Consider the following 12,301-nt stretch of genomic DNA (forward strand, 5'->3'; position numbering starts at 1 on the left):
TTATTTAATCTTTGTAATTAAGATTGTCTGGGACTGACAGCTGTTCTCTAACATGCTACTGAAAGGTTCAGTGTACACACACACGATAAAATCAAATGTATATATACATTCACCCACGCACACACACAGATTCATGAACAAACCATACCAAGGCTCCCTGCCCGAGCACTCTGTAAGTAAGACTCTTACTATCTAGCTAATTAGCCCTAGAGCTCATGACCCAGCCACCCGTGGGCTCGATTCATCATCAGCTCAGGTCGACTACATCTCCCAACATCCCCTCTGATCAGAAGCAACACTAGTCCTACCCACACAAACACACACACACCTAGCATCCAGCCCCCATGCAGCTGAAGCTGCTCACAGATTGCAGATAACAGCAATATGAGCTTTCTGTCCTCAGGCAACTAACAGGCAGTGGTTAGATTGTTCTTTCATTTCCTTTCTTCGCTGCCAGCAGATGAGCAGGGGATTTGAGAAAGATGGTGCGATTTAGATCGAGAGAGAGCGCCGGAAAAGGCGGAGACAGAAAAGGGGGGAGGGTGAGAGAACTAGAAAAGGAAGACCCAGGGGAGAAAAGGACGCGGAGAAGTTGAGATGGACGGATTCAATATACACAAATACATGACGTGTACACGGTACAGTATATGGCATGTGTCCCTGCATGCACGTCATGGTGGCTCCTGTATGTATCAGCAAGCAAGGATAGACATGGCTCGTGTGAGTGGGTGGGTGGGTGGACCACTGGCTGCAGCCCCCCCCAATATCAACCATGACGGTTACACAGGCCAGCTGTGTTTCTGTATGGAGTAGGTGTACACTCTACTACACCAGCTCATTCATCAACTCTTTCATCCCGCCATTGTTCTGTCAATATCCCAGTCGATAGCTACACACTGCTGGGAGATACGGTAGTGGTGACACTTCATTGAGACTTCATTGTAATGTTTTCGATGGTGGAGATAGATAGATCCATCGCTGTTTTTTAGGCTCCATTCATTCCTTTTACTGAAACCTAAATTGTGCCCATGTGTGTCAATGATTTGTTGATACGGACAGTGAGACTATCAAACGGATATCTGTGGGATATCTCTGTGTGTGTGTTCTATTTCTTTCAAAATAAAAGCATTGGTTGAGCTGTATTTAGTCTTGCATACACTTACATACCTTCTTGATCTACCATTCCCTCAGTCTGACCAAATTGGGTCCCCTGTTAGGCTTGGTCGTTTAGCTCTAACAATCAGATACACACACAAACACAATATGCTCTTGATGTTTTCTCTGTGGTCTGTGAGGGATTAAGATCTATTGCCTTAGATAGAAGACACAGATTATATCTGGGCCATCAGTACAGCCTATTGTGTTGAATATGAATGCCAAGGCTGTATCTCAGTTGTGATGTTTGCTTGATCCGCTTAAAGCCTCTCCTCATTTTATGCGCCCAGGCACACAACAACAAATGCACCCAAAACAAAATAGAGAGCCACTCAAAAAGACCAAAAGGTACACTTCAGCTTTACTTCATACTTACCTACTTCTTACATACTTTAAGAGACACCTGTGCAGACATGTTATCTGTTGTTGAGACACACAAACTACTCCACACACATTCTCACGCACTGTTGCCCCTTTTCCACTGAGGCAGTTTGAGGGCCAGTGTGGAGTTCTTCTCAAACCATCGTATGCGTTTTCGACAGCAAAAGAACCAGCGTCCGGCCTGGTTAACTGCTTCCAGAGCATCTCTTAGCTTGTCTGGAAAGGTTAGCATTGGTGGAAACAGGGTAACAAACACAGTTTCTCTGTTGTTGACTCCTTCACACACCCAAACACACACACCCAAACACACACACACACACCCAAACACACACACACACCAGAACCTGTCTATTGCAGCATCAAAGACTGGTCTGGAGTCTCAGGCAGGGCCGCAAGCAGTCTTGCGCCTCTCCCATGATGCCTTGTGTTTCACTCATCCTTTCATCTGCCCACAGACACAGGCTTAGATAGACAGACGGACAGACACTCACACACACACACTCATAAACACACTCACATCCACACACAACCTTCATTTCAACTCAGACTCTCAGTTATAGACACACTCCTAGATCCTCGCTCACACACACACACACACACACACACACACATACACACAGATAAGAACAGTCATAGTTATAGAAACACAGTCAGAATACTCACACAATCACATTAGTCTGGGAATGCTTGTCAGGGCCCCGCTCACCAACCCCCCCCCCTTTCCACCAACCCCTCTATCTCTCCCTTTCTTCTCTCTGAAATGACACATTCGCTCGCTCTCATCTCCTGCTCTGCTTTGAAGTCGCTGGGCGAGTCAGGAGGCAGTGGGCCAGTGTCGGGGTAAACCTACGTCGACAGCACAAAGCAGTGCGCTGTAGTTTGCCATTCCAATTCCAGCCATCAAAGGACGAGATCAACAGCATTTTTTAAAATGTGCAACAGGAACTCATTCTCTAATATGCCTGTGTTCTCCCCCCTCCTGGTGTGATGGGACAGCTGCTTCATTCAAATAATAGAGAGGCGAGTCTGAAAGAGAGTCTGTGTTGGGGAGTGAGGGGTCAAGGGGTGGGGGGGCTTTTACTTTGAAATGTCCTCATTCATTCTTAAAAGGCCCCTGACTTTTAACGGAGCTTATTTTACGTCACGTTAAAGTATTTATGTTTACAAGCAGATGCGAATGTTATTACTTATACATGCTGTTGCCAATCTCACTTAATAATTCAGCGAGTGTCCCAACTTAAAGGGACAACCCCGTACTTGAAAAGTGCGCTTTCTTTCATTTCTTTCTTTCTCTCTTAAGTACGATAACCACTGTGGGGAAGAGGAAACAGCCTTGGGCTTCTCTTATCTTCAAAGAATTGTGTTTGACCAAACAAGAATACAACGTAGAATGACAGTGACTTCCTTGCGCCCCTGCTTTAATGTAGGTTGGAATGGAAATGTATACATATTTAACGAAGGTAACATAAGCACAGCATTGTTAAAGAGATTTGTGACGATTAGGATTCTGTTTCGGCAGTACTGTATGTCTGCAACGCACACGTAGTGTGTCATGGGTTCTGTATGTTTACATATTGATTGGACATGCCGTCGCATGTTTCCTTGTGTGCAGTAGATGACGATTGTGCGTGTCCTGTTGTTTACCAAATGAAGAATATCCTACCACCACTCGTGCTCTGTGAGTCTACTTCCTGTAGGCTTCCACCGCATCTCTAAACTTCCTCACGCTCCATCGTCTGGGATTGGTTGATTTCATTCTTGCCCCGGGGCCATAGACGCCGTGATAGACCAGAATGCTTGATGGGTGGGATAACCATGTCTAGAGTGAGCTCATTAAAATGACATGGGAACACAGATGAAAGATCTCCGATAGACTTGAAGCAGGTGTTCTGATGGACAGCGAGGATCATTTAAAGCCTTTTTTTCCTCTTTTATTTTTACGCTGGAGAAATATTTTTTGTGTGAAGGTCAAAGGGATGTCTTTCTACTGTAGCGGGGGGGGGGGGGGGGGGGGTTTCAGCCATTTTTAAGCTGGTTCGTATTAATTTAAATCCACCGCTATGATGACCTGATAAGGCAGCTCAAATCTCAGCAGTGTACACACACACATGCACTATCACCTTCGCCTGTCTGCTTTCTCCCACCCATTCACTCTCTCTTATCCATTATATCTCTCTCCTTCTCTCTCTTTCTCCCGCTCTAAATATATACATATATATATATATCTATATATATATAGATATATATAGATATATATAGATATAGATAGATAGGCCTAAACAAAATGTAGGTATGCCCAAGCACACATTGTTGACCAACCCCTGCTGTCTCTCTCCCCTCCTCCCTCCCTCTCCCCCTTCCAGGTCTATACAACTCTGTGGACAGCTGGATGATCGTGCCCAACATCAAGCAGAACCACTACACGGTCCACGGCCTGCAGAGTGGCACGCGCTACATCTTCTTCGTCAAGGCCATCAACCAGGCGGGCAGCCGCAACAGCGAGCCGGCCCGACTCAAGACCAACAGTGAGTGATGCGTTGCCGTGACGGCCCCTTAAACCCCTCCTCCCGCCTCCACGGCCCCCCTTTTCATAAAGTGTGTTCTAGTCTTGGACTGGAAGCATTGGTTAGGTGCCATCCGCGTGGAGCGATGACCATGGGACTCACCTCCAGAATCCTCCCTGTCACTCACACTCACACAACACACTTGGCGTTTTTTTGTCGGAACTGAACATTGATGTTGACCTAAATAGATACTGGTCACTTTGTTTAACAAGTCCAACAATCGGGTGCTCCGCCATGCAGGCTCCCTCACCCTGTCTCTGGAGCCAACCCAGCTTTGAGGCCTCAGCTCTGGGCAGGTCCACTAGCATCCACTCTACAGCCTCTTGGCCCTGGTGTCTTGGGTCCATGGCTTGTGTTGACTATCACTACAGGCAGTAAATGAATCAATGAGTCCTTTTCTATCCCCTCTCTTGTTCTCTCTCCCACTCCATCTTCCCCAACGGCACAACAGCAAACTCAGGGTTGAGCGTCTAACTTTCTCGCCATCTCTCTTTCTGTCTTTCTCAGTCTCTCTCACCCTTTTCTCTTTCAGTTTCTTTCTGCTCCCTCGCTCCTTTTCTCTCTCTCTGTCTCTCTCTCTCTCTGGCTCCATCACCCTCATGGGTATGATAGCAAACACAGGGTTGCCATTTACCCTGCAGGTGCGTCATCGCACCCAGAGCTCCTGCATTCTCACGTCTGTAGCGTGACGGTGGACTAAAGTGGTCTAGCATTGCGTGGCTGGGATGGGCTGTGGTGGCTGTGGTGGCTGGCTGGCTGGCCGCATTAAGAGGGATTATTGCATCAGAGGCTTTGCAAAGTCACCCGAGGGGAGGTTTGGAGGTGAAACACAGGGTATCTGCAGCTAGCAGCTAGCAAGCCCGGCCCCCATCCTTCCTCCCTTCTTCCATCATTTCTCTCTCTCAGTTTCTCTCTATCTGTTTGTATCTCTTTTCCCCTCTCTCTCCCTCCCTCCCTCTCTCTCTCTTACTCTCTTTCTCTCTCTCTCCCTCCCTCCCTCCCTCTCTCTCTCTCTCTCTCTTTCTCTCTCCCTCCCTCCCTCCCCCCTCCCTCCCTCCCTCCCTCCCTCCCTCCCTCCCTCCCTCTCTCTCTCCCTCCCTCCCTCCCTCCCTCCCTCCCTCCCTCCCTCCCTCCCTCCCTCCCTCCCTCCCTCCCTCCCTCCCTCTCTCTCTCTCTCTCTCTCTCTCTCTCTCTCTCTCTCTCCCTCTCCCTCTCTCTTTCCCTCCAGTGGTAGCACCGTGGGCTGGCAGTGGTTTATCGCAGCAGCCAGCGGCTGAGCGTTCAGCTGTCTCTCGCTGTCACTCTACCATGTCACTGTGCTGGGTGCCCTGGGCTTCTCCTTCTCTCTCCTCTCTCTCCTTCTGTCTCTCCTCTCTCTCTCCTCTCTCTCTCTCCTTCTCTCTCTCCTCTCTGTCTCCTTCTCTCTCTCCTCTCTCTCCACTCTCTCTCCTTCTCTCTGTCCATCTCTCTCTCCTATCTCTCTCTCTCCTTCTCTCTCTCCATCTCTCTCTCCTATCTCTCTCTCTCTCCTTCTCTCTGTCCATCTCTATCTCCTATCTCTCTGTCTCTCCTTCTCTCTCTCCATCTCTCTCTCCTATCTCTCTCTCTCTCCTTCTCTCTGTCCATCTCTCTCTCCTATCTCTCTCTCCTTCTCTGTCTCCATCTCTCTCTCCTATCTCTCTCTCCTTCTCTCTCTCCATCTCTCTCCGTCGCATCTCTCGCCCTGTGTCTACCTCTCCCCATTCTGTCTGTCTCTCTTGCCCCCCCCCCACCTAGCTCCCACACCCAGCCACCACTCCCACTCCTTGTCACTCATCCAGCCCCCTGTCCTCCCCCTGCTTCCGGCAGTTGCACAGCGGCGGAGCGCCACGGCAACATTTAGTCACAATGGTGCCGTGACACTGCGTGTCCACCCACTCTCAGGTTGGCCGCAGATTAGCTGCCTGGATTGGCATGTGGTATTTACCCTCTCCACGGGAACCAGCATACGGCACAACGCAATAACAAAACAGTCGGCGCTAAGGAGATGTTGTTCTTCTGACAGCCGTGTTTGTCTCCGTCTCCGTAGCATTGGCACACGCACACACAGTTTTACTCCTGCATATGCACACAGGCACACACAATCACATGCACACGGGCACACACACATCCACATACTTAACACACTCAAGCACACGCCCACGTGTGTATGTGGACGCAGACACACACACACACACACACACACAAACCACATCAGTCAGCTCTTCACAGAAAGGAGGTTTTGTGGCAGGAAAAATGGGTCACAACTTAACTAGATATACCAAACCTTTTGATGTGACAGACCGTTGCGGGGCCTTCCCCAAGTGAGAATGTTGGCCCCCACTGACACCAAAGGAGAGGCATCTTAAGTCAAGGGACACGTTTTTATTTTACCTCGAGTCAGCCGGCTTCCGTATTTGGGTTTTGATTGTTGTATCCTTAGCAAGCTCCCAAGCGAGAGGCTTGAAGGCCCTTTATTCTTTAAGCTCCACGCCTGTCACATTCCTGCGCCACTCGCCAAACATTTTCACAGAACTCAACGAGATGTGGTGCGTACACTAGACCCGTCCCTCAAACCCATCGAGAAGCTAAGTAGGACGCTTTTTCTTTCTATTCACCTTCTTCTATAGCTCAAGAAAAAAAATGTAGCTCAGCAGCAAAGGGTTTCGCATGGGCCGTGCAGTTGAGATTGTCTGACACAGAAGCCAGTGATGTCGACAGTATACAGTGCATCATCAGTTCTGATAGAACATACTGTTACCAAACACCCCTGTGTTTCGTCTTACATGTGATCCAAATTACAATAGGTTTCCTCTTTCAAATGCTGTGCTTTGAGAAGGTGGAAAGGAGATGTTTGCCTCCAAGTTTCAAGGGGCTCACTGTTTTCCTCTCTTATCTCTCTCTTTCTTACCCTCTCACCTCTTTCATTGAGGCCCTCGGTCTCCCTTCTATCATTCAATCCTTTTCTCTCTGTGTCGTTCTCTGACACCTCTCTCTGTGTCGTTCTCTGACCTCTCTCTCTCTGTGTCTCTCTGACCTCTCTCTCTCTGTGTCTCTCTGACCTCTCTCTCTGTGTCTGTCTGACCTCTCTCTGTGTCGTTCTCTGACCTCTCTCTCTGTGTCGTTCTCTGACCTCTCTCTCTGTGTCGTTCTCTGACCTCTCTCTCTCTGTGTCTCTCTGACCTCTCTCTCTGTGTCTGTCTGACCTCTCTCTGTGTCGTTCTCTGACCTCTCTCTCTCTGTGTCTCTCTGACCTCTCTCTCTGTGTCTGTCTGACCTCTCTCTGTGTCGTTCTCTGACCTCTCTCTCTGTGTGTCTCTCTGACCTCTCTCTCTGTGTCTGTCTGACCTCTCTCTGTGTCTGTCTGACCTCTCTCTGGCCCTCTCTCATCGCCCTCCTCTGGCTTACCCACAACTGTGGCACTTCATCTTCTCTTTTCCTCTTACGCCCTCTTTCTCTTTTTTCTCCCCCCTCCCCCCATTCTGTCCTGCCATCTGTGTCTCCGTCCCCAGGCCAGTGCTGTCATCTGTGCCATCTCTCCCTCTCCCTCTCCCTCTCTCTCTCTCTCTCTCTCTCTCTCTCTCTCTCTCTCTCTCTCTTGTGAGTGTGTGCTCTTACTCTCTCTCTCTCTTTCTCTCTCACTCACTCTTAGCGAAAGGGAGAGAGAGTGTCAGCTACGCTGTCTTGACAAGTTTACTCCAGCGTGTAATCCCAAACACACCCACTCAGGAATGTGTGTGCATGTGTGGCACACCCGCCTTTCAAACACGTTGCATAATTGCCAGTGGCACTGATACAGGAATTCAAACAGAACCACATCTGAGGACTGTTGAGCCACACAACCAACCCATTTAACACACTGTATATATATTATTATTTTTTAAGCCACCCAGGATATGACATCACAGACAGTGGTTAGGGATGATGGAAATTAAATGCAGCAGGAGTGGGGTGTGATTGTCCACCTGAGGGAAACACAATTGAATTAATGATGGCACTGGATGAAGACCTGATGAAGACAGGGACCATAGTGTGTGTGTGGAGAGTGTGTTTGTGTAAAGTATGTGTGAGTGCATAATTTGTGTTTGTGTGTGTGTCTGCCAGGGAATGGAACAAGAGAGAGTTTGTGCACTTGTGCGTTCATAGCATGTGACGTCTACACCTCCTGCCACCATCTCTCTCTTATTCACATCCTCACCAAGTGCCACCATCTCTCTCTTATTCACATCCTCACCAAGTGCCACCATCTCTCTCTTATTCACATCCTCACCAAGTGCCACCAGTTCCCTAGCACACGTGTCACCACGTACCTAAGAGCAGAGAGGGGGAACAGAAAAGGAGAAGACAGAAGGAGATAGGGAGTGCTGAAAGGGACATCAAATGGCTCTTTGCCTCTCAGCCTCAACCTGCATGTTAAATCCCTTTCCCAGTCTGTGTTTGTCATGGTGATGGAATAGCATGTTCAGGATGAGAAGGGCTAAATGCAAGGAAAGTGCCAATGATGCAAGCTGGTGAATTAGCATGTCACTCGGCACATACCGTAGCATAAAGACATTGATGGTGGCGTGGTAAGTGTGTCTCTGTATGTATTATTAAAGAATCTTGTTCTAAAAATACTTTATTGGCAGCAGTCTTATATGGATGCATTTGGTTGAAGTGCATCCGCTGGAGACCGGTGCCCATCAAATATCTATGGACTGACTTTATCTGGGAGTGCTACCCATCAGTTCACTGCATCAGAGAAGTGGAAGGTCATTTTTTAATTAGATTCATTTCATGTTTAGGGATCATGTCAAGTGGGACCGTACGGATTCTTCCTATGGAATGTCTGTTGAAAACAGCTGGTCCATTGAGACTGACATTTGTGCACAGGAAGCATGAAATCTAACTAACGTGTGTACTGAGTAGTTTGTTGGTTAAATAGAGTTAGAGAGGAGACTTGATTCATTACAGCCATCTGTCCATGTCTGAACCATCAATCAACATCATATACCAATATAGTACAACACACACACAATCAATGTAAAAGCCCATTGATGGACTAAATACAGTTCAACACATCACCATGGTGCCCTTTTGATCATATTTAGGTTATGGCTTGTTTTCAGAGATGTTTCGAGCCATTTCAAGACTTTTCATCCAAGCATCTATGTGCGTCAGACATTTGACGATTGGCGAAGTCTATCCTTCCTCGTTTCCCCCTCCTTTTTTTCACCAGCAGTTCATCCATTTACCATCGGGTGTCACTTGGTGTTATCTGACGGCATGTTGTCTTTTTATATCTTCGACAGCGACCTGGTCCGAGGCGTCAGTTAGTCTATAGAAGGCCTGTCCCACCACCACCATCTGTCAGTTGTTCCTGAGGAGGGTTTTCCTGAGGACCTAACTGGTGTTCTGTTTGAGGCCTCATGTTTGTGTTGCATCAATAAGAGATGTGCTGTGAGCTATCCTCCCTTCCCAAGCATTGAACTAACACACGGTAGCAATCGAACAGAGCTGACACACTGGGCTGTTTATTTCTCTTTTTTTCTTTTTATTTGCTTTCTTCCTTTCCCAGCCGAGACCAAGTCAGACAGTGTGTGAATTGGGATTGTCGGCCATATTGTTTGTACTTGAGAGCCGTGTGATAAACCAAGCCGTGCCTAGACCGTGAGGCCGCCTCCACTGAAGATTAAACTAGAGCTGAGAAATATCAAGTGACAACAACTCCCAGAGGGCTTCGCTGTTTACTTCCTGTTAAAGGACCTGGGATAATATTTACCCAGGCTGCTCTGCCCGTGACGTGCCTCAAGTTGTCTCTGGGCTCCCTGAGGAGCCTACAGAGGGCCCCGGCAGCAGTCAGGGCTGCCTAGCACAATCTGCTCTCTGCAAAGTCTCCTAGTCAGAGAGGTAACATTGTCTCCTCCTCTCTCTCGCCCTCTGTGTGTACAGTTTGTGCTTGTGTATTTGTGTGTTCCTGTGGTGTGTGCGTGTCATGCGCGTTCTGTACATGTTGCTTTATGTTTTGGCCGTATGTACACCTGGATAGAATACGTGGAAACAAGCGTGTGTGTGTGTGTTTGTGTGTGTGTGTTCATGTCTAGGTACTGGTCTTGTTCTCGTAGGTCATCCGTTACAGTGATTAAAAATGATTTTGTGTTTGTTAACCTTTTGGGACCTTTCTGAGCAGTATTCTGAGGGTATACCAGGATACATTTCCATTCCCATTTTATTAATTGAGCAGATTCTTTCATCCAAGGCCACACACAAATACTGCATATTGAAGGTAGAGCAGAAGATCAAGGATCAGACGTGCGTAGCCGTAGCGCTACAGTATTTCCGAGTGAAGGAACAGTCTGTATTGACTTGCCTCATCGCAAAGTAACCACATCTCAGCTAACAGGCACGGTGAACAAAAATAGATGGTATTCAGGAAACACGTACGGTATATGTTCATGTACAACTTTTGTCCTTGCTTGCCAGGATGTATCATACATCACACACACACAGAACGTCACGTGTGTCTGTCCCTGTATGTGCTCTCAGGCATCATAGATGGACGGTAAACGTGGAATGTCATGCGTGTTCTAGGGTAGCACAGTAAACGCTCCCAGGGTTGTGTCCTGAACAGAGTCCATTGGAGGGTGAAGCAGTAAAGGTCATCTTTAAATGATGTCTGTACTGGAGCTCTCCACCATGACCCCTGCCCCCACCAACCCTGCTGATGCCAGGCCCCCAACCCCCCTGGCCCCTACCTGGGCAGGCTCTTATGTGTTGCACGCACACGGATAAAGACATCAGAGAGGGTGTTCTGCCTAGCCATGCGTCTCATTCCTGTGAGGTAAAGGAAGCATGTTGTCTCGTGGGCTGGACGTGACCTTCGGAGTGTAAAGGCAATTCACGCTTCAAGTCCGTTCATCTGCCATCCTTGGAAATGCGAATGAATGGTTCAGCCAAAGTTCACCCAACTATATATATAGATATTTACATATACATACATGTAAATACTTATATATACATATATAAATACAGTATAATATACAATATATTACACTGTATATCTCCGGCTGCTAAGCACACAGAATGACAGAGATTGACACAGTGAAATGATGTTTCCTCTCGAAGACCCAGACTGGAGATTAGTATTCTTGTTCTCCATGTTAGTACATGAGGAGCAGGTCTCCCCTGCCCTCCACACAGCCTAGCTCCTGTGTAATAGAGGAACATTGTCTCAGTGAGTTGGAAGTCTTTAATTACTATCATTTTATTCAGGGTGAAAACTGTTAATCCCAGATTTAAGACCCACTGATGTGGGATGCTCTGTTATCTGTGTGGGGGCCTTCATTTGTAATGTGTGTGTGCGTGCGTGTGTGTGTGTGTGTGTGTACGTGCGTGCGCATGCGTGTGTGTAAGAGTGACAGTGCTCACCTGGGAGGCTGAGCGATGCTCCATACGAGATGACACTTTGAATGACACATCGCCTGCTTTGAGTCTTATGGAAATTCAAATAGAGAATGTGTTTGCTGTTGTGTGCGTGTGCGTGTGTATGTATGCATGTGTCTGTGTGTGTGTGTTCACAATATGGTGCCACACGTCTCTCATGCCTGTTTCACTGCTGATGACAATGAGGGCAGTCCTCGTGTGTGCGTGTATGCACACATCACTGACTGTTTGCATGTGCATGTGTGTTTGTCCTCTGCCTTTGGTCACATGACCCCCGCCCCCCCCCTCCCTCACACTCTCCTCTCTCAGGGAGTCACCCACTGGAAGCACATGACAGAACCATGGTGTTTGAAAATGGCTGCGCTCGCGGCGATAAGCAGTTCAAAGAAGGAAGCGTATTAATGTAATTGGCTTCAAGCAGCAGCAGCCCTCTCATATCCACGCGCAGACACACACAATCTCGGCCCACAGTGGTCAGATTATTGGGCGGGAGGGGTATGGGGGGGGGGGGGGGGCTCTTTTGTCGCTCATTAAGCCTTGAGGCGGGGGAGTTAAATGTCATGTCCTAGAGGGGTGACCTCCGTGTACCTGTCACAAACACAAACACACACACACACAGGGTTGCTCTGTTCTGTGCTATCCTCTCCAGTCATCCCTGTCTCCCCTCTCTCTTTTACTCCTGGTCACATCTCCATGCTCGCTCGCCCACGTCTGAGAGCCTCAGCAGGGTTGGGAAGGAGCTGAGTAAACAACATGCGTTG

At 48.1% G+C, this 12,301-nt stretch overlaps 1 protein-coding gene across 3 annotated transcripts in view; it reads left to right on the forward strand.

The window, feature by feature from the left end:
- The window catches only part of mid2 (midline 2), an 86,051-nt gene that overhangs the window by 69,662 nt on the left and 4,088 nt on the right, over nt 1–12,301 (forward strand). For all 3 annotated transcript variants that reach the window (XM_084668990.1, XM_084668981.1, XM_084669000.1), the window contains one exon: nt 3,900–4,061. In XM_084668990.1, the coding sequence (XP_084525116.1) occupies nt 3,900–4,061 (162 nt within the window). The remainder of the gene's footprint in view (nt 1–3,899; nt 4,062–12,301) is intronic.

Source organism: Hypomesus nipponensis, chromosome 1 (assembly GCF_054491055.1).
Source record: "Hypomesus nipponensis isolate SF chromosome 1, ASM5449105v1, whole genome shotgun sequence".
Lineage (NCBI taxonomy): Eukaryota > Metazoa > Chordata > Actinopteri > Osmeriformes > Osmeridae > Hypomesus > Hypomesus nipponensis.